The 26,735-nt window shown below is 49.7% G+C and overlaps 1 protein-coding gene across 1 annotated transcript in view; it reads right to left on the bottom strand.

The window, feature by feature from the left end:
* The window catches only part of LOC142414145 (uncharacterized), a 126,146-nt gene that overhangs the window by 33,988 nt on the left and 65,423 nt on the right, over positions 1-26,735 (bottom strand). The window contains exon 8 of the mRNA XM_075511047.1: positions 11,593-11,660. Coding sequence (XP_075367162.1) covers positions 11,593-11,660 — 68 coding nt within the window. The remainder of the gene's footprint in view (positions 1-11,592; positions 11,661-26,735) is intronic.

The following is a 26,735-nucleotide window of genomic DNA, read 5'->3' as shown; positions in this document are numbered from 1 at the left end:
TGAGAGACGTATTTAGGATTCTGAGCAGAAATAGGAAATGCTGCTCAGGTCCAACATGGGCGGATTCATGTTGCAGTAAGCACCTTAAATTTCTCATTTCATGGCTTTTGAACACCCAGATTTGCAATTCAAAATCACTAGCGTATTTTGGTTTGTTTTCTTTTTTTGGAATTAGTCTGTCAGTAAGAGAAAACAGGGCAACCTGACGCGCGAGGTATGACCAAAGTCACCCGAATGAGCTCTACTGCGTTCCCATCCTGGCCCCGTGCTCCCTGCCCTGGCCACCCCGACAGCCACGCTTGCGGGTGCCGGTGCTCACGGTGGCCTGCGGGCGCCCAGCTTTCTGCCGCCGTGCCTCAACGGCGTCGGCGCGACGGGCGCTGCTGGAGAAGATGCCCGGCATTCGCTCTTGCATTTTGCAGTCACTCCCACCTAGCTCCTTCCTTGTCGTGCACTGTTGAGAGCCATGGGCAAGGCTGTCATTTCTTTACTAACCTCTGTGCGCTCCACAGGGGAGAAAACCGGACTCCACAGATTTCAGGGAGGAGGAGAGGGGAGAGGGCCTGCAGGTACACGCTACTGATAGCCAGGCAAGAGGAGAGCAGAAGAACAGGAGCAAGTGACGCTGCAGAAAAAGGGAGAAGCTAGGAAGAAAAAAAAATCCACAGCACTGGAGGGCAAGAACAGAGGGCTGGGAGGCAGGGAACTGGAAAGATGAATGAGAAATGAAAAAATAATGCAAGGAAAAGCATGTAAGCATGGCGGAACTGAAATCAAAGCCTTGACTAAAGTAAAAACAGCACCGCTTAAAACTCAGTTTAAAAAGATTTAATGCAACTGTTGCAAAATCTAGTGCAAACTCTTAATTTGGGTTCAGAGTAGCCTAACTTGGTCATTAATCAATGCATGCCTTTCTTAAATGAAGATAAGAATGTTTAGACAGGTTTTCGCACCAGTTAAATAATTCATTTTTAAAGACAATTCGAGTTTTAATATGGATGATGCTTCAAAGAAGCATCAAAGAAGAAGAACAAACCACAGAGCAAATAATAGAAAATTCTTAGTTATACAAACAGAAACAGAAAATCTAAGGCTAAACCACCGAAAAATCCACAGGATTTCTTTGGATCTTTTCTGAAGGGGCAGGCTGCTGCTCTGCAGGGAGGGAGGCCTGGGCAGCCCTGCGTCTGCAGCCCAGATCCCTGCACTGCTGGACCTGTTGATACTGGGGCTGTCTGGGTGCGTGCGTGTCTGAGGAGCGGACATTCACACCTGTGCTTTGGTGTTTACTTCGTAGGCTTAGAGTCATTCTTTGCTTTAATTTAAGAAGTCTTAAAATATTCTAGTGTAGGACTATTCACTAGGTATTTCAGCATTTCGCGGGAGAACATCCTGAAGCCTTGGTCTCGTTTTTTCTGCTGTGCTTGGCTGGGTCTTTGCCTGCGCAGGCAAAGTTGACGCTAGAGCCGTGTCTGAGCACCCGCCAGCCGTGCCAGACCCTGCACGCTGCCCGTGCCACCGGCATCCACGCTGCTCCTGTCTGAATCCTGTTAGCACCTTTCCTGGTCGCTTACTGCCTTTAAAACATCCATCAGTGCATTCACTGATGGCTTCCACAACCTCACAATGAAAGGGCCTGACTTGAGGGTGCAAATGGCTAGTACGGAATGAATCAATCCAATGTGACAGCCTGTGCAGACCAGCATACTTCAGAAAAGAAACAATCCAGTCTTGCGGGACAGAAGCGCTTCTGTCGGCTCCTGCTACAGTACGAATTACTCAAATCGCTTTGAACAAGAGCACTCCTTTCCCACTTGTAACGGCACAGCACTCTCTGCTTCCTCCCTCTGATCCCAAGCTCTCTCGCTCCACAAGAGCTCCTGCTTCCCCGCCACGACCTTCTCGTTCCCTCGAGGACTACCTCCAGCTAGACGCCCGTCAGGGAACCTCACCTCCAGCTCTAACACCACCGCTTCAGACACGCCGCTGCTGGGGAGCCGGCGGTGTACGCCCTGTGTCATCACACCGGCTTTCTTCCAGGACTGGGCTTTCAATACACAGATCAAGCAGCTGGGCATGGGAACAGCCACGCTGCTCTGAAGCTGACTGCTAAGCTCAAGGTCACTTGGAGCAGAGACCCGGTACCTGAAAGCCGGCAGAACGTACCTCTTCTTTTGCCTTTTTCTGGCTGTGATTTGCTTACCTGAGTCGAACATTTGACCAACAAGTAAGTTGCTCTTTAAAAACCACCTGAAACCTCAGTTGTTGTTGCTCCATCATTTGCCCTGGTAAAGTGAGGCTGAAGCAAAAAAAGAAACCAAACCACTACTGGAAAAGTACAATGGAAACCTGAGATGTGGCCTTGGTGGCTAAGGCAGGGCTTGAGCAGCTAGACTGAAAGTGTGTGAGAGCTAGGTGCTGCAGCAAGGCATCAGCTCTGGGTATGCTAGGTTGTGCAGAAGACTCACGTGACAAAACACAGACTTAAATCTCTGGTCCCGTTCCTTTTCTGCAGCAGAACAGTCTCTGATCTTCAGCAAACAGCCTGCTCCTGGACACACACAAGTCCCTTTTGACCGAACCTGTTTGAAATATTCAGTACGTCACCATCCCAAGGAAAATCTTAGTCCTGTCTGCCTCAGCATGCCTGTTCTGGCAGAGAGCTGACTCCAGGCTGCACGTCCTGGCCCAGGGAGATACCCATACATCCTCCTGAGGCACCAGCATGAGGGCCAGAGTCCTCCCAGAAATTAAAAATGAGCGTCATTCAGATTCATAAGAAACAGCTGGAGGAAGAAGATGTAACCACCTGCTCCTCCCTACACTAGCTGCCCTGACGTAAGAGGCTCCGTGGAGAACAGAGAGGTCTGGGGCTCCGAGCAGTGCCCGTCAGGCCCATCTCACTCTTTCAGGAGAGAGTTTATGAAACAGCACAAGATACCACGGAAGAGCTGGCTACTTGGCGACTCCAGGTAAACCCCTGCCTAAATAGGAGGGCAGGATGCTAGCGGTGAGCAAACACCGAGCACGAAGAAGAGATCTTCTTTCTGGATCTCAGTAAGCGTCTGGCCCGCGGGGCTTCTGCCTCGTGCAGCTGGCAGCCCTTCTCTCCGAGCACGAGGCGAGAAGCGACCAAGCCAACCAGCCGCTGAGACGTGCAGTTGAGTTTGCCTCTCCCGTAGCTCTTCTGGCTGCACTGGCCGCAGCGCACACAGGGCACACGGGCAGCTCCTCAGCCCCGGAGAGCACCGCAGAGGGATTCCCCGCTGGGAGGTGGAGGATGACACAAAGGAGCTGAAATCAGTTTTCTGGGAGCTACATTAGTGCTGCCTGCTTTGACCTGAGCTGCCTGGCTTCAAAGCCCCAAAGAGATGCCTTGGGCTGTCTTGACCCTCTTCAAGATGTTCAGATGACTCGCGCTCCAGATTCTGAGTGCGGAGAACCGTGAGGGAACCCAGCACACGGGCTGCGTCTTGGAAATAGGAGAAACAGCACTAGCCATTTCTCCAGGCTGTAATATATTGTTTGCAGCATGCAAATCATACCCAGAGATGTAATCTCCACCTTTTGCATTTCTTCTGTTTCTCTGCCCTTGTCCCTTGGTCTTTGCAGTTGCTCCCAAACAAGGGAGTCAAAACTGACTCAAGGCATCAGTGAACGCAGAATTAACACAATAAGCAGGCCTGCTATGCAAAGTGACCACTCGATATCAGCCACAAGGCTACACAGGTTTCCGCTGCTGGGACAGCAATGAGGAGGAAGGGGCACACAGCAATGAAGTGGGAGCAGGAGGTTTTCATTCACCTTGAAGGCTTCCCCGCACATGAACTCAGGCGCGCACACAGAGCAAACACAACTCTGCTGCTCCTGTGGGGAACTCTCACCCTCAGGCTAACCCTAAAGCAAGCATTAACCTACTTACTGCGCCCTTGGGCAGTTTGCAGGGCGAGGAAGCTGCCTATTTGGGGAGCGAGGTGAGCAGATCTCAGCATTCAAGTACAATATCCTACGATCACCGGAGAGCGACAATAGGAATTTCTCAGCATTTTGGCAGAGTCTGGGGAGAAGCAGGGCACCCTCCTGTCCCTGATTTTCAGCCATCTCCTCACGATTAGACGAAGCGTAACTTTATTAAAACAGAAGTGTCACTGGTTTAGGAGACCAATTGCTATGGCAGCTGTGAAACCTTCAGCCAGCTTCTTCCTTCCACCACTAAAGATCTAACTGCACAGCGAAGGCCCAGGCTGAATCACCTGTATGGAGACGGTTGTTCTGGCCATCCTGCAGGATGAGGCAGGAGAGGGACAGGACCACGTGCCCTGCTCACAAAGCACTCTCGAATTTCAGATGCTCTCGAAAGAGCAAAACAGCACCTGCCAACGTGGGGACACGGCCAAGAGCTCCCTTCTGATGGACCCAGGCTCACTCGGGCTTTGCGGTCAAGCAGCATTTGTCCCTTCAGAAGACCTATCCGGCATCTCTCGTTTTCCCTTGCTTACCACCACACTCAGAAAACCTGCCATTGACCTGATTGTCACCCTGAATCTTCAGGAACTAAGACCAGTGTTTCCATTCAGACATACGACCACAGAAGCAGGAGGTACTGCCGCAATTTTTAGCACCGGTCATCGTGGTGCCGCCTTTGAAACACACATATATAGATGCTAGAGCAGAAAGTCCTAGTCCTCGTTGGTCTGGGGACAGCGCCGTGACAAGAGTCAAAGGCAAAGACAGAGAAAACAGAATCACCGAACTGACAAAGAAAGTGGGCACCACTGAAATAAGGGACTGGGACAGACAAAACACGAGAAGGAGTGACAGACAGTGGATGGCCCTGGGTGAGCAGGAGCCACGGACAGCTGTATGAGCAGGCAAATAGGACGGGCAGGCGGGAGAGCAAAGGGGAGAGCACCAGCTGAGAGCAAGTCACTGAATTGCACCTGGGATGGGTTATAAAGATACGTCTGGCCTTTGCTGAAGAGCTTTCACCTCTACCTGCGACATCTACAGCTAGCAATGTTTATGTACGTTACGCCTCAGAATATATGTTTAGAAAAGGAACACATGGTTCTGAGGAAGAGAAACTCCAAATCACTCCAGCTAAGAGTCTAATCCTACAAAATCCACTCCTTCAGTTACTGAAGCAAAATGTAAATATCTGGCTGAATTTCATTGCGCCAAGATATTTAACCATGTCATTGCCAATCAGAGTTATGCCTACAAATACAGATCAGTTCCAGTGAGTACCGCAGAGAGTACCGGAGACCATGGTCAGGCCCTTCTGATGTTCAGGACCTAAACATCGGGCTGAACCTTGAGAAGGATCCTGATTTTCATCTGGGACCTCAGCATCCTGTCTTGTTTTTCTGAAGATGCCATTCATACAGAACTGCTTCGTTGCCTGAGTCTGCAGCGCATAGACAATTTCTGCCTGCAGCAGCTTTGATATTTTTCAATGCTGCTATACAGAATCAAGCTGTACAGTCTCATCCCATTGAGTCTTTGGCTCCATTGAACCCAGGTCCAGTGGTCTGACTGCCATCCTAGTTTTATCTAGACCAGGAACAAAGGAACTGCACGTTACAGCCTATCTCTCTGACTGTTTTTCATTGTATATATTTTCTCCATCCTACAAGTGATCAGCTTGCTTCCTTTTAAAGCCTGCAGTCAGCTTTAATCTACTTAGCTGGGATTAATGAGAGATTTGTTAAAGATTTACAGATTTTACACACTTTGCTTACAACTGTTGTTATCTACAACCATCAGGCAATAAGCCCCACGCAGACGAGCCGTTCTTAACGTCAGGCACATCCATCAGGTGTGCCAAGGCTGGCAACGCGACGCTGACGGCTGACGCCTGTTGCTGGCAGGCTGGTGCCTTCACGGACCTGTTCAGAAAGCAGTGCTCAGACCTCTGCCTGCACCTTGTCCTTCTTGTGCAAAACTGAGAAAGGATGGGACAAAGCTGGCAGCTCAGAACGCAGGTCATGACATTGGCATCAACAGCTCACACTGTCACGGAGCTCAACGCTGGCAGGAGTGGAAAATCAGGAGTGTCCATCCAACCCAGGCTAGCATTGCCTGATGTTGCATGCCTTACCCAGGAGAGGAGAGGAGGGAACTGGAGGTCCCGGTGGTTACCTATTACTGTATCCCATTGCTTAAACCAGCATTGGTACTTGAGGAACGGAAGGTGGAAGAGGTGACATGATTCTTTGAAACAAAACGAGGACTCTACATTGGATGTGGGGACTCTTCGCGGTGGAAATTGCAACAACAGGTAACGTTAGTAGGCACACGGCTAAACTACGCTCTGTTGGGGAGGCCCCCACGTGCGGAGAAGCCTCAGCTCACAAGTCGGCTGGATCAGGGTTTCGGATGGCTCACCGAGGTACAGAAAGCAAGAACCGCAGAGAAAGGCCCGGGGCAGCCTCAAGGAGGGACCTGCAGGGAACGCCGCAGGTGGGGAAGCACAGAGGCCAAGCACGGGAGGACGCTGGAAGAAAGCAACACGGGCCTGTCAGGTGCACTCTGTTCAGCTGGCAAAAACCACCACCTCAGTAGAAACACAGACAGTAAAGGAGTGATACTGTGTGAGGGATCCCCGTGCTACTGTCCCTTGGTACTTGACCTACAAAGACCGGAAAATCTTGTCTGGTAGGTATGGAAGTTTCAGTGCAGACGCCGGATAAGCTTTCATTCTCCCACCCCAAAGAAGCTGTTTCATCCCTAAATACAAAGCTCAGGACATTTACCAGTCCTCAGGGCGGCATCAAAACCAAAAGAGAACGTTCATCAGTTTTGGTGGTCCTATAAAAATACCAAAAAGCGACACACAGATAGAAGGCCCTGCCCACTGGAAGGGAGGGAGCCAGTCCTCCAGCAGACGGCTCTCCCTGGGGACGTCAGGGCAGAGGAGGATGGCATGGCAGGGCTCCTGGGCAGCCCTGTGCCGTGGAGAGAGAAGGTGAGGCAGCAGGGAAACCTGAACTGTGCCCTGTACCCTGAGAAGGAGAAGAGTTCTGTTGCTTCTGTCCCTACGTTTGTCGATATTCTCCTTGTGCCATGTGGGTTAGGAGCAGCGGCAGGGACGGGGCACCAGGACCAGGACCCTGTGCAGACCAGAGCACGGAGCGGGGAGCTCCAGAGCTGTGGGTTCTCCCCAAACCCGATGCCTGCGAATTGCTCCACAGCCACAGAGGTCCTCCTCCCACCCCACGACCCCAGGCCTCGGTGCCGGCCAGCCCTGAAAGACTGGCTGTCACAGGTACCGTCCGGAGAACCAGCTCAAGTCCTGGTGCAGGATCTGCTGATGCTACACCAAACACCCTGACAAGCAGACAGATGTTCTCCTCTGCTTTCTAGCTTGCAGGAGCTTTTGTGATGAGCGAAGCAGGGCGGTTTGCTTCGAGGTTAAAAGCGGCTCTGACTCCTGACATAGCAGGGCCACCGGTCCCAGAGCTGCGTGATGTTCCGCAGGGCTACCATACCGCTCCCTCCCACGGCCCTTGGCCCTCCCTGCTGCCGCAGCTCCACCGCTCCCCGCAAAACACCCTGCCTCCCGCTGCCCTCAGCAGACACACCAGTTATTCCCAGTGGCCCTGATCCGGTCCTTTTCCCTGCACAGGCTCCAGGTCAGGCTCAGCTACTCCTCCGCTAACTGCACGGTGAGGACCAGCACGGGGTCAGCCACCCCGCAGTGCAGGAGGAAGGCACCGAAGCTGAGCAGTCATAAGCAAAAGACGCTTTGGAGTCTGGATGTGCCGCTGCCTCTGACTTGCTTGTCAAGACAGAAGACGTGCCAGTTTTGCCTTCCTTACACCTAATGCAGAGGGTCCTTTTATATCCCCACAGCAGGAGTCCTACAGTCACAGGTAAAAGCAGAGTTTATGAATTCACTGCTTTGTACTGGAGATGTTCAGTATGACACACGCTGCCGGAGTCGGGACCTGCATCTACTAAATAAACCATACAAAGCCTCACGTTCTTTTGAAACTGATTGCGAGTGAGAGATTCATCAGTTTAGACGGTAACTAACACCAAAAAACTTGTTTTGAAACCAGAGGGATAAACACATATGGTTTTTACAATTAAAATGCAGATTCTCAAGAAAAGCAAATCACACTTTCTTGCCCAAAAGCCCTTTCAGCCCGGCTGATGCTGAGCCGCCCCGACCCCTGGGCTCACCCACCCTGCTGCTCCTCGCTGGACGGTGCCCGGAGCGGGCAGGCTGCGATCCACACGCCAGAGCCACGCCGCAGCTTTCCACGTGCCGGTGCCTGTTATTATTTACCCTCTGCCTGTGCAGACGGCTCAGAGCAGCGGCGTCCCCACGTGAAATAGCCTACCTGCCTTCTCCCGATGCTCCCGACATCTCCAAACACGCAGAGAAGAGGAAGAAAAAAAAAAGGAAAAGAAAAAGAGTCTTGATCCCTGTCCTGCATTTCCAGATATTCCAGAGACCTTTTCAGTGCTGAAGCTGGACACTGCCGGCTCTGGGCAGGAAACTCCAGGTCTCTCTCCACTGGCACTGCCACCCCTGCACTGACCTTGCAGCTCTTCCGAAGGTCAGGCACGGGTCTGTGACTCAGAGCACGACTTAGACGCGGCGCATTGCAAATAAGCGGTAGTCCCGCCATGCCTGTCGGAGGCAAGCGTCTCAAGGCAGCTCCCTGACGCACACCGTGCCCATGGAGCTCGCTTGCCTGAAAGGCAGGGTCTCTCCTGCTGGTGAGAGCCCCAGAGACATCCAGGGTGAGACCCGGGCTGAGGCAGCCTGCACGGGACTGCCCGGCCGTCGCGGCCCCGGCTCCCCTCACCAGCCGAACGCCTCCTGGAGAAGTTCGAGGGGAGCAGGTGGGGGCTTGGCAGAGGGAGAAACGGAAAATAAACCGAGGGGGACAGGGAGGAAAGGGGGGCTTGCTTCTCATTAATGAGCGTTTGAGCTGCTGATCTCAAGGAAGACTTTGAAAAGAAAGCGCGGAGCCCTCCTGGCAGGGCAGCCAGCCCAGCTGCCCTCCCCGCGTCTCACTTTTTATGAATTCTGGGAAACACTTTTAGACAGACACTGGCACTCATAAATTATACAACTCATTTGCATATTCCAGTCATGAGACATTATGCAAATGTGACCTGATTTGCATAATGGATTCCTCTCGTCGCTTCACTTGCTTCATGCTTTTAAAAAAACAAAATGAAATAAAATGAAAGCACGAGAAGGTGAAAGCAGCAAGTCCCCAGCATTGCTGCGTCTCCTCCCAGCCGCACCGCCACTCGCCCTCACTTGCGGCAGAGACTGGGGCGAGGGAGAGCAAAAGCAAAAAACCAAAGCCCTCACATGGTTTATTTCTCTCGTAATTACAATGAACGAACTTTCCCCTGGTTGAGGTGCTTCACCCCAAGCGACGTTATCTGAGCCAATTAAGGAAACGAAAGAGAGCCCTGGAAGACAGGACGAGCCTCTAACAGACAGGGCTCCTCCGATGCCCCACCTCAGCAGTTGCAGGACGCTCGGGGTGGGAGCCCTGCGGTGCGAGACCCCAGAGAGGCTGGCCGTTCATGTGCTGGGATAAGCCTTTGGGGGGGACGGCTTCCCTGCTCAAACTTCGACAGAGCTCGCCTTTCTGAAAGGAGGGTGGGTGGGAGAGGCGAGGGGAGGGGTTGCTTTGATTGTTTATAGCAAAATATAGCGGCGACATGTCGGGAGGACGAGGCAGGAGCGCGTCAGCCGCCCCCAGCCGCACTCCAACAGGCGGACGACCGTCCGTCCGTCCCTCCGCAGTCGCTGGGTTTGCTGCGGGCTCTTCCCTGCCCCCCTGCACCAGCGCGAGCGGCAGAACCGTGCCAAGCGGCTGGCGTCCGTACCCTGTGGGAAAAGTTAACTGTAATTCTTCAGCTTTTAAAATCAATTAACCCGTGTGTTAATTAACGTCAAGTCGACGGGAGGAGGAGGAGGAGGGGAGAGCGGGAGGGAGGAGGGAGGAAAAGAGCTGCAAGGGCGGATGGCAGCGGAGTTGGCACAGTGCCATCCATTCAGTGGCAACGCCACAGCTCCCTGCGATCGCGGCAGCGGGTATATGTTACGGGGGCCCTGTGCGCGGGCCAGACAGTGCGGTAAAGCCAAGGGAGATTATCCAGACCCCCAGGAGCAAACGGCAGGCAGCGACCGGAGGCGCGAGTGCCAGGATTACAGACTAGGCTCCTCCGCTGCAAGCCCTTCCTCGGACGCACGCCGCTGCGGGGCCGGGGGCTCCCCCGCCAGCGCCGCACAACTCGGACTTTCAGCACTTTTTCCCCCCTTTAAACGTCATTCTGCCGCAGTGGAGCCAGCACAACGGATGCTTTCACACCCCGTGAGACAAAGGCCGTCGTCTCCGCCATGACACCGCTCCGTTCCAAGCCGAGGCCGGCATCTTGGAGTCTTTAAAAATAAAGGGAAAAGGGAAATGCGAACAATAAAAACAGCAACAGAAAAAACCTCAACAACAAACCCCTTGTGCCCGTTCTCCATGCCAGGGGCAACATGGGCATCTGTCGCAGCAGAAGGCGTTTGTGTGGGGCTTTCTTTTTTTTTTTTTTCTTTTTCTTTTTTCGCAAGCTGTTGGCGTGTTTGCCATTCAGGTTCGTTTACAATTAACTCCAAAAAAAACCCCAACCACACGCAGCCCAGTCAACAACAAACAAAAGGGAGTAGCCGACATTGAGAGAGAAATGCCATAAGAAGCTGCAAGAATGCGAGCTACAGACGATGCCATTTGCCATTCGGACAACCTCAGGGAAAGATGCCAGTTCTGCAGCTCGGGAGAGACTCCGAGAAGGGAGCATGAAGGTCTCCGAATAGCACGCCGAAGGAAGGAAGGAATACCGCTCTTATAGGGCAGGATCACAGCTGCATACAGCCTCTGCTGGGAGGAGAGGGAATGTTTATCGGTGTAGCGAGAGATGCCTGTGTATGCACATACGCACACAGCACAGCGTGCGTATGGACACACATACACACATGCACACAATGCCTCAGATGACTGCAGATTAGATGCGTGAGTGCGGGGGTGTGTATGGCGGAGATGTGCGTATACCTCTGTGTATACACACATGCGTCTGTGTGTGGCTAGATATTTGTGTGCACGCATGTAATATACACACACACACGCAGGGAGATGTATGTTCGTGTGCTTGGGTGAGAGAGAAAGACACAGAGTGAGAAGGACACAGACACAGACACACACACACTCACCCAACGTCAGTATACATCCCACTTTTTGACCTAGGTACACACCGAAGACAAAATAAAAATCATACTCCAGCAGCAAGCAGGCAGTCAGAGATTTATCTACATTCACTGCTATCACCAGGGAGATGAATGGGGCCGATCTGAAGCCCTTTACAAGATCCACTATGGGAGTGAAGGAGGAGGAGGGATGCCACACAGACATGCACAAACTTGAAGACAGAGAGATTTGGAAGGTGCTACTTGTGAAACCCAGGTGGCACTCCGGCGGGGCGAGCGAGGGAAAGAGCCGCACGGGCGCTCTGCAGGGTCCGGAGGGCTTGGGGCTTTTGGAAGAGGGCGTCAAGGGACAGCTGGCTACTTACGTTGTCTGCGCTGCTGAGGATCCTGCAAGGTGTTCTGTTGGCACCGGGCGCTGAGCCAGGGAAGGGCACTGGAAACAAAAGGGAGAGACAAAAAATAAAGTCATACAACGGGAATATTAATTGCCTCTCTTGCGGATTTTACAAAACACACAAAATGTTTTCTTTTTGCTTGGGTTTTTTTTGTGGATTGGCGCGCTTCCCTTCTGCATGGAAAATACTGGCATGGGATTTACAGCCCAGCTACAGGGCTTGGGATTAACAGCGCTGGCATCTTTTGGGCATATTTTTTCTTTTAATGAATGAGCTTTCGCTGTTAATGAGGAATAATCGTTTGGCTAATGAGCTTTGAAACATTAAGAGAAAAGAGGGTTTTTTTGCCGTTAATCGCCCTGGTGCGACCGCATGGATGGATTACAAAAGACAGCAGTAGGAACGCAGTACAAAGGGGGGGAAACGTCTCCTGGAGTGGGATAAATGCAGAGATGGGTGATGCGTCCCTGCATCTCTCCTTCCTTCTCTCTCTCTCTCTTACTCTCTCTCTGCCAACTGCTATGGGTTTCCATAACTCCGCAATCAAAGTGGATGCGCGGGAAAGATTATTATAGTCAAACAGTGAAGCGTCGGCTGTTAATGTCTCCAGTGTTTAATCATCATACAGTAGAATGGTTTTATGCATATTTCATTTGCATATCATTAAAGCGCGCTAGCGTGGGACATTCAGAGCTGGAGAGGTACAAAGTTGGGGGGAGAGAGAGGGAGAGCAAGAAGGAGACAGAGGGAGGAAGGTCCCTATGATGCCTATCTTCAAAAGCCAGGGACTTGTTCCATGATCTGCCTTCTACTTTTACTAAAATCATGATGACTTGGAAACCTTTGAAGTTGGATATAACCTTGGATTCTTCTAATTCCAGCAGAGTGATGTATTAGAAAGGGGGAAATGATGCTGCGCTAGACATTTAAAGGAATATAAGCTCCAGAGGAATGGAAGTAGGAGCTCTTTGGGGAACGAACTGGCAGAGCCAGCCACAGCTTCGACAACCACCACACTTCTGGGTTAATACTAGTAAAGGATATCAGAGTAATACGAAAGAAATGAAGACAACATATACATTAAGATGGGGATTATATTTCTCTACTCTTTCTCTTTTCTTTTCTTTTCCTTTTTAAAGGTACAAAGAAGGATGGAACCAGCGGTAATTTACACACTAATTAGCGAACAGTTGCCTCTTTTTGTATTTGTTCTTCTTCTCTCTTTATTTTGGAGAGGGGTGTTGTCACCGCTGAAGTGATTAATCAATTATTTGGTAGCTCAGATCCTTCTCCACTGGCACTGATCAGGAAGAGAAGGTGGTGGTTGCGGGGGGAGGAACACAGTGGGCTCTTTGTAGATCTTATACATGCACAACATATTAATTGGGGTCTTTATAAAGCTCCCTCAATAGACTGTTTCTTTCCTGGAAAAACAGCAGCTGGTTAGCCACCGTTGGCGACTCTTCAAATATCACTTTCGCTGGGGGCAGTTCTGTCGCTGTTTGTTGTTGTGCTTTATTTTCTTTCTCCACGGAGGGGGCTACGTGTGCGATGCTACCACTGCCCACCGCTTTCGAACGGCAGACAGACAGACAATATCGGTATCGAGACAATCTCCTGAGCTGAATGCGGAACTTTGCTTCAAAATGAAATGCTGTTTTATATTTAAATTCTCCTCCTTTCCCTCCCCCACTTTTCTTCTCCTCCAAGTCTTTGTCTTGGTTATGAATATTCAGATGAGCCGTGATGTGATTACACTGTACAATTACTTGTGTCCATGGTGGTGGCGAAGGCACTGAGGAAAGACAGAGCCAGATGAGCTTGGAGCTCATTTGGGGTTTGTTTTCCGTATTTTCCCCCCCATCTCTGTAGCGCTGCGGCACATGCAGATGTCGCTGTTGTTCTTTATAAAGCCCTAATGATATGCGAAAGCATAACGACCCCATTTGGGTGCACAGCATCAACGAAATATTATTGGGGGGGGAATCCTGACTGAAGGAATGTCCACATAAATTATTTTTATTTAAATGAGTTGAAGAGGTGGTGGTGAGGCAGAGAAGTCACATGAATACATGCATAATGTTAATACGCAGAAAGGTTATCGCCAAGGAGAAGAGGGTTTTTTGCACTGTGCTTGGGACAAACAGGCTCATTAGGGAATAGCACAGCCCACTGCGTGATTTACTTATTTATCATTACTCATACTTAAGCCAGGGCAGCAGGCACGCTCGCGCCTGGAGGCTCGGCGCGCTGGGAGCTGGATGCCCGGACGATTCCCGGTTTTCATTCAGAAATCTCGGCAAAGTGTGTGGTCGGAGGGGGACAGGAGAAGAGGAACCGGAGGGAGAGTGTGTTAAGTGCCACAGCTCGGTGGCAAGGGAGGGGTCCGATGACAGCCTTGAGGGTGGAGTGACAACACGGCAGCGCGCTGGCGCTCGGGCACTGGTGCTGGCTGACGCCAGGCTCGCGGGCCCTTCCCAAGGGACAGAGCAGCTCCGGGCCGCTTGTGCCATCAGGGAGACTGCTGGGGGGAACAGGGCCGGGAGCCGGCCAGATCCACCTTCGCCCATTCTCCTCACAGCAGTGAATGGTACCACTCGATATCACAAGTACAAAAAAACGTGCGTGTGGAAAAGGGACTTCTTGGCTACTCCGTTCTGCTAAGAATGCTCTTCTGGGCCAGGGGTTTGCACCTACATACATCAGCAAGGGGCGAACAAAGTGAGATACAGTGGACCAGCAGCAAACAGCAACACCCTCACTTCAGCTGTGTTTGCCATCAGCTTTCGGAAGGTCCGCGCCTCGTGCGCTTGCCCTGCGCTGATCCTGAACGGCTCTGCCTTCGCAGCCTCCTCAGCCTCTACCGCACCCTCGGTCGTGGGTCAGGCTCAAGCTGCAGCCAGACCTGGGCTCCAGGGAGGGAGCACTGCTCGCCTCTACCCGAAAAGGGAGAGGCAGGACGGAGAGGAAAGACTATCGCAGACAGTCTCCGTTGTGAGAGGAGCTCTCCTCCTCTCTCATGCTGTGGGCATGCCCAGGCTTTACCTGCGGCTCTAGAAACGCTCCTGAGCAGATCCTGAGCTGTCAGAGCGGGGTGGCTCCGCTGCCTCTGAAGGTATGGGGTTTGTCACAGACACGGAGGTGGCACGGAAACCTGCCCAAAGGAGGCTGCGGACCTTTAAGCAGACAGTAAGCAGGTCTCCTTAGGCAGGCCCCATCACAAAGGGAGCACTGAGAGCCCCACGTGGGAGGGTTATGCTCTAGTCTGTATCTGCCTAGGGACCGATGTGCAGAGGATGCAGTGACCCGTAGCAAAGAGGGAAGCTGCCGCCCAGTGCTGCTTAAAGACTCCTAACCACAGGCCCATCTAGCCGTCACCTGCACCCAGTCCCTTCCCGCATCTCAACAGATGCGTCCCTGTTGCGCACACGCACACACCCTTCTGTGCAGGCACCCAGGAGACTGAGTAGAAGGCAACAGACGGCCAGTTCTGATCAAAAATAGGACACCAGTACCGCCTCTGGGCAACAATCCTCAATCCAGGCTCTCTCTGCTCGCGGTTTCAAACAGCGTGCAAAAATTCAGGACACAAGGGATAACCCAGTCGTCAACCTAACTCAGAAGTTAGATGTGAATATCCTGTCCGTGACCACACAGCCCTCTCCAAGGCACGGCTAAGACATATTGCAGTCCTGATGAAAAGGAACTTGTGCTAAAATCAAGCTAGACCCAAGCGAGCAGCCCAAAGCCCGTCAACGGCAAGGAACTGAGCAGCCACGATCAGCTGGAGTGATCGGAGCAGATCACCTCCACCCCGTCCACCCTAACCGATTGCTTCTCGGCCCCAGAACAGTGGCACTGCTGGTCTGAACCTTGCGGAACAGCAACCCAGAAGGTGCCGCCCGACCCTGCCCCGTCTTTCTGGTCTCCAGCCTCACAGCAGCTTAATGCAGAGGCTGTCTGTCAAAGACCAGTCGGAGCCTGGGAATACGGAATAACCGAAACAACACAAAGTGACTCCACAGAAGGGCCACGCACGTGCCGTGCCCTTCTCATCCTTGCAGGGACGGAACCCTTCCCCCGACCCGGTTTTGCGCTGGCAGCACAGCAGGGACCTCAATCCTGAACGGTGCCTTTGCGCACCGAGAGCCTTCCTCGTTAGGGAAGGGAAGGGGTTCACAGGGCAGGAGCCTAAGCACAAGTCTGCGCTACGGTGGAGGGTCGGGTAAGGGCCGAAGGCAGGCTACCAGGCACAGGGTGGCGGTGCGGTCTCAGGCCCCTTCCTGACGGGCAGCCCTAAGTGCAGAGCACGGCAGGGCCGCTTCCCCTCTGCCCGTGGGTCTCAGCGCAGCCGAGGCAGCCCGTCCACCCCGACCAGAGCTCGTTGCCCAAGCCTAGGAGGGTTTTCTGACCAAGACGTGGAGCAGGCTGCAAACCAGATCAACGGCTCTAGCGGTGGCCTCAGCTGGCTGACACTTTTCCTGCGGTCCTCAAGGTTCCTACTCGTGCCGCAGGCAGGAGAGCATCCAGCACTCCAGGAGGAGGGCCAAAGCAAGGAGAGGCTGGGAGCCGGCAGAAGAGTTCACGCAGCCTGCTGCCTGCTCCTGGGTAAGAGAAACCCCCAGGGAAGATGGAGTCAAGCAGCTTAGGACCAAAAGCCTAGTCAGAGGTGCTCTTTTCACAAGGGCTCCCGAAGAGGAGCAGGAAGGAGACGACAGCTGGGAAAAGGGGCACGGAGTGTGCCGTATATGCAACAGGTCGTGGCGAGGCAGAGGAGGTGGTGATGCAGCTCGCGGCAAGCGGCAGCGATGCTCACTCACGATACCCGTACTGAAAGGCTGGGCACCCTGCTCTGCGCAACGCTGAACGTGCTCTCACACGGCTTCTGCAGAGGTGTTCTGGCCCGTACGGGCTACTGCCGCTTTTCGACATGCACAGGTGTGAAATACTACCGGCAGCGTCCCAAACATTTTCTGATCACAAGTCTGTGACCGTTCTGAAGTGAATCTCCCCATGGAGGCTGTAGGAAGGGGCAGCTCTTGTAACACTACAGGAACCATTGCTCTGCTTGTCAATTTACCAAATACCCTGAAGAAATTGCTATTTAGAAAAAGGAAATTCAAGCATTTATAGAACATATCGCTATTCAAAAAACCAAAAGAATTGTTTTGCAAATAGTAGCACTGCTGAAGAGGGGAAAGAAGTACATCAGTCATTTGATATTACATATAAGCAGTTTATTAAAGAATTAAATATTTATAGACTATAAAGCAAGCAGGGCGATGAGTCGCAAACAGCTTGCTGAGAAGTATGTTATAAACAATGAGTCTGTCAGTGACTAATAAAGTATGGAGAACACAAATGTTTTATAAAATCACCAAGCCAGCTATGAATCTCCAAAGCTGAGATGCTGCAGGACCCACCAAGGTTCCTGCTGCAGTGTGAGCCTGGCGCCAATATGGGAGGGACAATATCTGATGAGATACGTGGAGCGCAGACACACGCTGAGCACTCGTGGGAACGCACATGATTCAATGCCTTAGAGAGATTTAATTTTTCACATTATTTTAAACAGAGATCTATTAATAGGAAGTTCAGGAATTTTCAAAGAGTTCAAGGCACTGCCCTCTTCAGTTTTTCACTGCATCTACTCTTCCATTTCGAACAAAATTACAGTTTGTGATTCAGACTGAAATTCCTCTCTCTGCAAAGCCCTCTCCTTCCCTCCCGAAAAGAAAAGACGTAGCTACCCCAGGCACCAGCTTCCCTGTTCTGAGCCATCCTCTGGATCCACTCAAGGGCTCCAGCCCGACTCAAGTCTGCAGAAAAGCAGCGCTCTCCTTCACAGACATAGCTGTCCACATTTACAAAGGACAACTAAGATTTTCAGAGGCTGTACAAGAGGAACAAATAGACTGTAGCCCGCGAGGACAGGACACCTCTTTGTTTGCAGGCACTGGGGGAAACTGTGATTGACAATAAAAGCGTGCATTTTTGCCTATGTGAAAAGGACAGGTCTCATTTTTCAACAGAATACAGACATCAGTCACCGTCATTTCGGGGGGCAGTGCTGTTTTATTACTAGCGGAGATGAAAGTCTCTCCAGATTATTTTTTTGTTTTTGTGAAGCCAACCCAAGGCCTAGAAATTATTTCTAATGTAGGATGAGCTGACACCTTTGGTCATGTCAAAGCTGATCCCTATAGCTGTTCCCACAGTTTCAAGTCTGGTGGGATGGCTGAAGTTCCCAACTGGTCTAGGCATTCATGACCCTTTAGAATTCACTCTCTTTGCAAGCCAGCAGGATTTAGACCCACTTGAAAAATCCCAGTCCTCACAAATCCCCTTCCTCAGACAGTCACTGCAGTGACTATCATCCTCCCAAGGCAGCAAGCCAAAGTGTTGTCTGCTGAGACAAGGAGGGGAGGATCTGCACAGAGACAGGAGAGCGAGCATAGCTGCTGCCTCCTTTTTCTCCTCAATTAAGTCCCTATGAAGGGCCGTCTAATTAACACGGGAATAAGCATACTAAGAACTAACGGGGGTTGGTGAAGACAGATTCCATTTAGGATGTAGAGAGAAACCTCATTTTGCCAGCTGTTCTTTCTGCACTTAGACAAGGTGGTAGATTTTAATCCTCTGAAACGTAATTAAGACAGATACTTTTTTACTGTTAAAACGCAATAATTATTCAAGCTTATTTGCCAGGGAAGGTATATCAGACTAAATTTAGGTTTAAATAGCAACCTTTGTTGTCTTGTGTGGAAATGATTACAGCGGAGTTCGGATCTCACCAGACTTCTAGGCTGGCACTGGAGGCATTTAGAAAAGCACAGTCCAATCAAAGGCACAAACCCCGTTAGTTCCAGATGAATTGTTTGAACGGCCCCTCTCTCGAGAGCCCAGAGCCTATGACCTTCAGGGGTCTCTGCAGGAAAGCGTGGTATCTCCCAGAGAGCACTATAACCAGCCAGCGCTGCTCCTCCTGCGCTGGTGGAGCCATTGCTACCTACACCAGCTTCACCAGTTACTGAGCGCTCCAAGAATCCTTCAGCGTGATGCTCAAACCAAGACAAGATCAGTCGAGCTTCACTGTTCTTTTCTTCATAGCACACTCTCCCTTCTCGCAGTCCAGCTCTCATCTCTCTCCGTACCAGCACACCCTGACATTTTTCACCCCCCAAATAGGTTTCTTTACCCCCGTGATTTTACCAAGTATTATTATATCACTCTCCTTCCCTGCAATCCTAAAATCATGGAAGATGCTGCGACATCCTTAGGGTTACTTGTAGCAAGGGTCTTGCCTCCATTTCATAGACAAGCTGTTTGCAGGATAGAAAGGTCTGTTCTTGACCTGTCCTCATCTCTTGTGTTGAAGATTTCAGTCCTGTGCTCATCTCCTTCTAGCTCAGCCCCAGCGGACCATCAGGACACATCGGTTCATGACGTAACTCACTGGCCCAGGACTGGACACACTTTTCAAGTCTGTATTCCCTCTTCGGTCCTTTGCTCCTTCAGTCTTTATCCCCTGTCTCCAGGCACCCTTCAGCACTCATAACTCCAGAGATCCTTCTCCATTACTGACTCTCCTCCTTTAATTTACTTTAATAAACTTTAATTGCAGCAAAGTTACTGGTTCCCTGGTCCCCAAAGCATCCACATTACCTTCTTTTTCAGGACATGGAGAACATTCCCACTGTGTTTATCCCCTTACCCTACAGATCTGATGGTAACACTTTGTACTTTGAATCCCTTTCCTAAGTGTTTGAGAAGGTCCTTCCAATTATGCAACACAATCTCAATAAAAAAGCATTATAACCTTGCTAACAGACAGAATGTGCTGCCCAGCTCCAGCAAACAGGCTGGAAGATTTCTGCTTCTGAAGCTCTGCTTGTGCATAAGCAGTTCCATCAAGCAGATCTCCTTCAGGAGAAGATTGCCTCTTCACAAACACAGAGACAAGCTTTGCTTTTGACATCTCAGGACAGATGGCATCCCAGCTGCAGGGGCTCCTGCACTGGGAATAAGGTGTGCAGAGCTCATCGCTTCAGGACCTGACTTTCGAGAGCTCTTCCCATTTGCTGTCATCCTTGCAAGACACGTGCCTTGTACCACTGAGTGTCTGGCACATGGATGGACATGCCTCTGTGGCAATAGCTATTCAGAGCCAGGACTGTGAGGTGCCATGTACATTCATCTGCCTCCTAAAGGCACTAGGAAGAGACGGCAAAGTCGGGGCAGTTGTGTGAATGTTGAGAGAATGCTACAGAATCAAACTCATCTGTACATTTTATTAGCATATTCCCACTTGCTAGTATTACAACCTGCAGGAAGGAGGGTGAGGAATTCCAGCCAAGTACAGATTAAATAGCTGCGTGCTCAAGCAAGCATCAGCTGTACAGGTTGAATTGTAAAGAGGTGATATTTAAAGGTGTGCTTATTGCTACCCCAGTAAGCATTTTGCAGATCTCTATATGATGCTCAGCATTAGCAAGGCAGGTAATCTGCATCACTCAGGCCAGGAAACCCTAGGAGCAAGGTAACAACAACTGCCATACGAACACAGCGTCATGCTGAGCCTAGCCTATTTCGATCAGCACTGGGTGAACACGGCGCTCCCTCACAGGTATTCAGAAGGTTACATCTAAGTCGTTGCAAATTCCCCAAGTACATCTCTCCTAGCCACATACACATGCAAGGCCCATTTGTCGTCCATGGTCTGGGGCCAGGACTTCATGAATGGAGAATGAGCTGTGTGGACTCGGTTAAAGACCAGCTGCTCCAAAGGCTGTGGAGATGCGAGGCAAAACTGCCCTGGCAGTATGGTAAGAGGACAGACTAAAATCTAAAACTTTCTCACATGTCTTCATGATTAGAAAGGCTATCTAGTCTTGAGCAGCATAAAGTGCACGCTCCAAAGGCTCAACAGACCAGCTGGATCACATCTCCGCGAAAACAAGTACTTTGTTGTCCTGTATCTTGCGTACGTAACTCAGAATATGAACAGAAGACAACAAATTGTCTCAAGGCACGCTGTCTCCCACTGAGCAGCTCAGAAAGTACCTTATACAAAGTAGACACTATGCCATTCTCACAAATTCAGGTTTTAAATACAGCAAATATACACTTCTGCTTCATGTATTTTGTTATATATGTTCCCTGCATACATTAAGATGGGTTTATTTTACTTTAATGGACTCCTTTAAGGAATATTTGTCATCCTGGAAGCCTGCGAGTGAGGCTACTGCTTAACACACTCCTTCTGCCGTCCCGGCCAGATATACGGTCGCAGGATGCTCGCGAAGCACCTGGCACGTGTCCCACGGAACCACTGCCTCCCAACGGAGCACGCGAGGGCGAGCGCTCTGTTTGCTATCGTGATGTATGGCTGTCATGCTGCCTGTTGGCTTTAACACCACAATCCTTGATCACTGAAAATAGTTGAGAGTCCACCTTGTCGTCCCTCCATCCCAAAGCAGCGAGTACTGAACATCCTGCACCCTTCATCAAATGTCACGCTGTGGTCCTACCGTGGGTTTAATCTAATACGCCTGGACGGCTTCCAAGGAGGAGGAGGGGGATGTCCTGCCATCTCCCACATCAGTTCTCACCAGGCCGCCTCTCTGGCCTGGCCCACGGGGCAGCTGGCGGAGCACCAGCGCCGGTGCGAGGGAGGGGCAAGAACAAACGTCAAGGCTGGGAAGGGAAGATGGGGGGGTGGAACCCTCTCTTTTAGCATGGTTGGTTATCTAGGTTTAAACAGCTCCAGACACTGCACCCTTAGTTTCTGAAGAAGGGGTCTACAGCAAAGACGATGAATATTTAAATGTTTACATTGCGAGGACAGAAATGAGCTAACCTGAAAAATGCACGACTACATGACGATACTTCCCACACCACCTGATTAGTCCTTGGATGGCATTGCTGCAAAGGCACTTGTGCTTTATGATGTAAGACAGGTTGGTTTTTTTAATGAGAGAATTAGAAAGAACATTTGGCAGCGGACAGGCTGCCTTATAACTGCCTGCAGAAGAATTTTTCTGCATCTTGTTAAAAAGATCATGATTAAGTCAACTCCTGATTTGACCCAATCCATCATTTTCCTATATTCCTGTTGTCTGAGAGTCCTCATCTTTGCTGAGGACTTCGAGAAACTCTGAGCAGAGCTTCAGATAGTCATGTTTGGAAGCAGAGCCCCAGCTGGTGCTGGGGAGTAGGGGAGTTCACATGCAGTGGGACAGAGCTTTGGACCCCCAGCATAACGGAGAACCTGTAAGACCCTTTCGTAACAGACAGTAACTCAATAAACGTCCCCGAACTTGTGTTCTGTAACAAACACAATGCTATTATATAAAAGCTTACAAACTGAAAATGATCAATGTGCTTTTAGGAGCTATCAAAGATATATCACCTGTACTTAGTGAAAGAAGAGAGACGATTTTAGAAGCTACTGTTAAAAGTCCGCTCTCCCCTCCTCCCTTTTAAACCAAAGAAAAGCATATAGAAGAGGGACAGAGGGAACGCACAGCTTCAGTCTCTTGACAAAGTCTTGCCAAAATTATGCTATGGTTTGGTATGCCATTGTTTCGCCTTGCCACTGCGGTTTTAGAGGTTTCTATGTCCAGGCTTATGCCAGACTCGTGAAATACAAAGCAAAGGAACACGAGAGGTAAAGCAAACGTAAGGTGAGAGGAAATGTCCAAAGCTTCAGCTGCTTCAGCTGCATTCATTCCATACATGAATACAAGTCATGTACTGACAGTGTAGCTGCCTCGCCTTTTGGCTACAGCAAGCCGGCGGGGAAGAGTAATACAACAGGTAATGCAGGGTCCCGTCAAGGACTAAAGATGACGGTGCAATAACTATTCTTCCTTCTCCTCACCTAGCCGCCAGAAAAGAAATTCCATGTGCCAATTTCTCCCTGCAATATTTACATTTAAAGTTCTTCTTTGGAATTGGAATCATATCGATGCCTATTACGGAAATAATCAAACTCCCGAAATGCCCTTTACTACCCCAAATAATTCATTAAACTTAAAGATGCCCAGGTTTCACTAGTGTCTTTTGTCTTGAGCCTTGCTTTAGTTTACATGTAGTCCTACATACAAGGTCGAGCTACACTTGTGCTACCTTGCCCTTGTCACAGAACAAAGGCAGGGGTTAGCACAGTTAATGTGTCTCAGCTTACAGGGACCTAAATAGTCATTAGAAGTTAGTGCAACTTGCACCGGACTGCTCAAAGTCATGCCATGGGCCACATAAACCCCAGTACCCTTGGGACAAAACATACAGATCACGGAATCGTAGAAGGCTTTGGGTTGGAAGGGACCTTTAAAGGTCACCTAGTCCAAGTCCCCAGCAATAAGCAGGGACAAAGAAGGCCCAAAGTTGGCCTCTCCCTGCCACCTTGCAAAAAGATGCCTCTGCGCTCCCAGAAAATGTGTAATACAAAATCACAGAATGATTTAGGGTGGAAGGAACCTCCAGGGGTCATCTAGTCCAACCCCGGCTCAAAGCAGGTCTAATCAGATGGGGTTGCTCTGGAACTTGTCAGTATATGTTCAGCTTTGTTCCTGAAGATGACAACCAAAATCTATATATGAAACTGTTCACAATATGAACAGTTACACTTAACTGGAGAACGCACACGTCTGCTAACACTTACAGACAGATGGACCAGAGAGCTTTCCAAAGAACCCCAGGGGTCCACGGACTTCGGGTTCAGGGCTGCTGATCTAACCTAGTTGCTCTTTAAGCCATTAATTCTTAAACATAGAAAACAGATTATTCCCTTCCCCTTGGCAGCAGCTTCTTCATATTTGAAAGCTGTTGTCATATCAGCCTCCTCTAGTGCTATCATAAAATTTGCACCTAAAAGCCAACAGGACAAGACAGAAAACAGTTTGGCACGCTGCCTTTTGTACTTTTGCTGATTCATCTTTTCAGAAGTATCACAGGAGCAACCATTCTAGAAGCAGTATCGCATTAGCACCAAAAGCTTTCCAAAGTTGATTCCTAGCCTCCATTTACTTTCATAAATAAATGCAGAGAATCAGGTTGTTATCTTATTATCAAACACCGCGAAAGACTGGACCAAAATAGCACTTCCCATCTAGCAAAGGGCTCCCACAGTCTCATTCATGCCCATAGAAATACTCTGTTCTGTTTGTACAAGCGTGCTGCAGCTACTTGCTCTTGAGAGGTGAGATGGATTCCTGAAGAGTCTGACCCTTTGTGATTCATAGTCAACAGACGCTCTTGAACAAGAACAGGTCAGGCGGTAATCCCCTCTATTTTGTCTGCAGCAAAAAAGCAGCATAAGACACATCAAGAGTTTGCACTGAATTTCTGTGGAAGTATCTAGCTGTCTCCAGTAGGATAGCAGCTTGTGACGTTGAGCACAGGTTTATACCCGAGAATGGAGAAAGCAGACATGAGACCGTAGCACAACCATGTCTGGCCTGGTTTTAACAGCTTGCAATAAAATATTTTCCTCCCGTATCACATAACTAAGCAAACAGCACTTTGCCTTTGAAGACAGACAGTCTTGTACATCTGCTAGAGGTCAAAAGGCTTGGATCCTACTTTGAGCTCTGTCACGTGCTTGCTTTATGACCTGGATCTATCACATAAGGTTTTAGGGAAGAACAAAGAACTTGAGTAAAACTGGAGTATTTATCAGCCAAATAATGGAAATACTTAGGGGTCCCGATTCTTTAGTATGTTTTAAAAATCCAAGGAAAGGTGGAAGGAGTTATAAATAAGCAAAATAACACAAAATCATCATCTCAGAAGGAAGCACAAATGACTAGGCAGTAGACCCCAAGTGTCAGGAACTCAGCAAGTGCAAGGAATCAGCAGGGGTACATGGGATGCACCTTCCAACACCCCGAACCTGGCGGCTGTGCGCAGAGGGGGAACCCGCTGTGGAAAGTGGCTGGGTTCAAGGACTCTCCCCAGGTAGCACCTCTCCTGCCACTGCTGGAGAGAGAATACTGGACTAGATGCACCAGGCAGGGCATTTCTTCTGTTTTTTCTGGGTTTAGAAGTGACCGGTATGGCAGAGCTGCTCAAAAGGCTACCCTTTCTAAATTCTCATCTAACTTCTTTATTTTCACTGTCAAACCAACATTATTCAAAACTCTGATTTGAAAGTGTAACTCAAAAAAGGTAAGCCTAGAATTACAGAAAACTGGCTCTTCTGTTAGTAGCATGACAAGGAAAATTCTCATTACTGCCCAGAATGTCTCCTATGTCTACAGTTACAGCTTCAGTTGGCAAATCATAAACTTCTAAAATGAAATTTTTTTTTTCAGTTCTTAATTTTCTAAATACATACGTGTTCTTTGCAACTTTTTCTGCTCCTTTTTTTCATAATAGCTTTATTATTAGAGTGAGTAGACATATATTGAAAAGTAGCAGGCTGGAGAAGGGCTTTACATTCAGGTACAAATGGGTTGTACCCTCATGGTAGGATTCAGCCAGGGCAGAAGGCTGAACTGCAGTTTCAACATGTGTCGATGGGGAAGAGGCTGCTTTTAAACAAACTTGTTTGTTTCATGTTCTAAATGGAAGCAGATTGTATTGAATATCCCAACTGGGTGTGAAGAACTTGTCTACTGAATGTGGCACGAAGCCTCCACGGGAAGCTGGAACCCTGCAGAAGAGCACGCGAGGTGCAACAGAACACTTAAAACACGAAGGGAATGAGACACGGTTCCAGAAACATCTCCTGGATGGTCTCTCTGCTCTCTGTTGCTGCACACTCGCGTGTACATTCCCTCCTCTGGTGGCTGCTCACTTCTAGTTCAGGGTAGAACAGAGAAAGCAGATTCTTTTCTTGATGTCCACCAATACAAACAGCCGACCACAGAAATACCAACAAGATCAGTATTAAAGCAGGTCAGATGAATACTCAGGGCTCAGAAATGATGAAGACAGGCTGTCTGCACACAATACTATCCCTTCACCTAAGTCTCAATTACGTCCTTGAGTCCTGGGCCTTATTCCCGCCTGTGCTGGATGGCTGGCAAGGAGCAAGCCCAGGCTGGGCGTCGGAGCGCGCGTTCTGCCCACGATGAGGTGTTGGGAAGCCAGGGAGACAGAAGCGGCAAGGAGGGGAGCGCAGTCCTGCCACCCAGCCTCCGACGGCAATGGGAAACTTTAATGGGAGCAAGACCAGTCCTAGATGGGGCAGTGGCAGAAGCATGTAATGAGATTCTGACTGAGTGGGAGCTTCTCATATTTAGGTATTTCTTTATATTTGGACAGTTAATTGTGCAATCTTAATATCTTTTAGCATATTTCCTATTATACCACACAATGTGAAGGTGAATCAAAGGTCTATGCACCAGCCTCATTCATTGTGCATTTCCAACCGCTTCCTCCGAGCTCTGCCCATTAATTCTTCAGCCACTACTTACTGTAATATGCCCAGGCTTCAGGAATATCAACAAAATTTAGAAAAAACGCAACCCAGTAGGAAATAGTTCCTTCTCCACTCCATTGTGGAATTACACATTCCTTCATCCCAAAATTAGTTTGTGGTCTCAACTCAGTAAAATCCAGTCACAGGCCAAAGGTGGACTTTCTATGAGAGTATCAAAGCTCAACTCCAAATTCAAAACTGCATATTTAAAACAGCATTCATTTTGTACTAAAAGCCATTCCGCCAGCCTTGCACTCAGTAACAGGTTCAGCTTCATCTCATTAACTCTGAACAAGAAAGAAGGACCAAGTACACAACATGCTTTGTGTGAAGTGAAAATCTAAGTTTGCAGCAATGAGGAAGAAGCGATGGTTCGACAGGCAGTGTAAGCACTTCTGAGCAAGTGGGTTCTTGATGGAATCCCCTTATTTTTATTTCTGTTGTAGCAAGCATAGAAGGTTTGGGTAAAATGCTGTGTGTCTCCTTCTGCCTTCTGCAGGGTATCTGGGAAACGCAGAGAGCAGAGCATCTGCCGTGAGGGTGATGGACATTTTAGGGGAGACTTGTTCCTCCAAGCCTGCTGCAACTGCAAGTGCAGAAGCTCCCGTTGAAGTTGCAGGTCAGGACCAGACACCTGCGGCTCAGTCTCGCTGGAAACAAATCATGACGGAAACCCAGTACGGGA

This window comes from Mycteria americana, chromosome 8 (genome assembly GCF_035582795.1).
Source record: "Mycteria americana isolate JAX WOST 10 ecotype Jacksonville Zoo and Gardens chromosome 8, USCA_MyAme_1.0, whole genome shotgun sequence".
NCBI classification, from domain to species: domain Eukaryota; kingdom Metazoa; phylum Chordata; class Aves; order Ciconiiformes; family Ciconiidae; genus Mycteria; species Mycteria americana.
The sequence above is the reverse complement of the archived record's forward strand: the minus strand, read 5'-3'. Positions and strand labels throughout refer to the sequence as shown.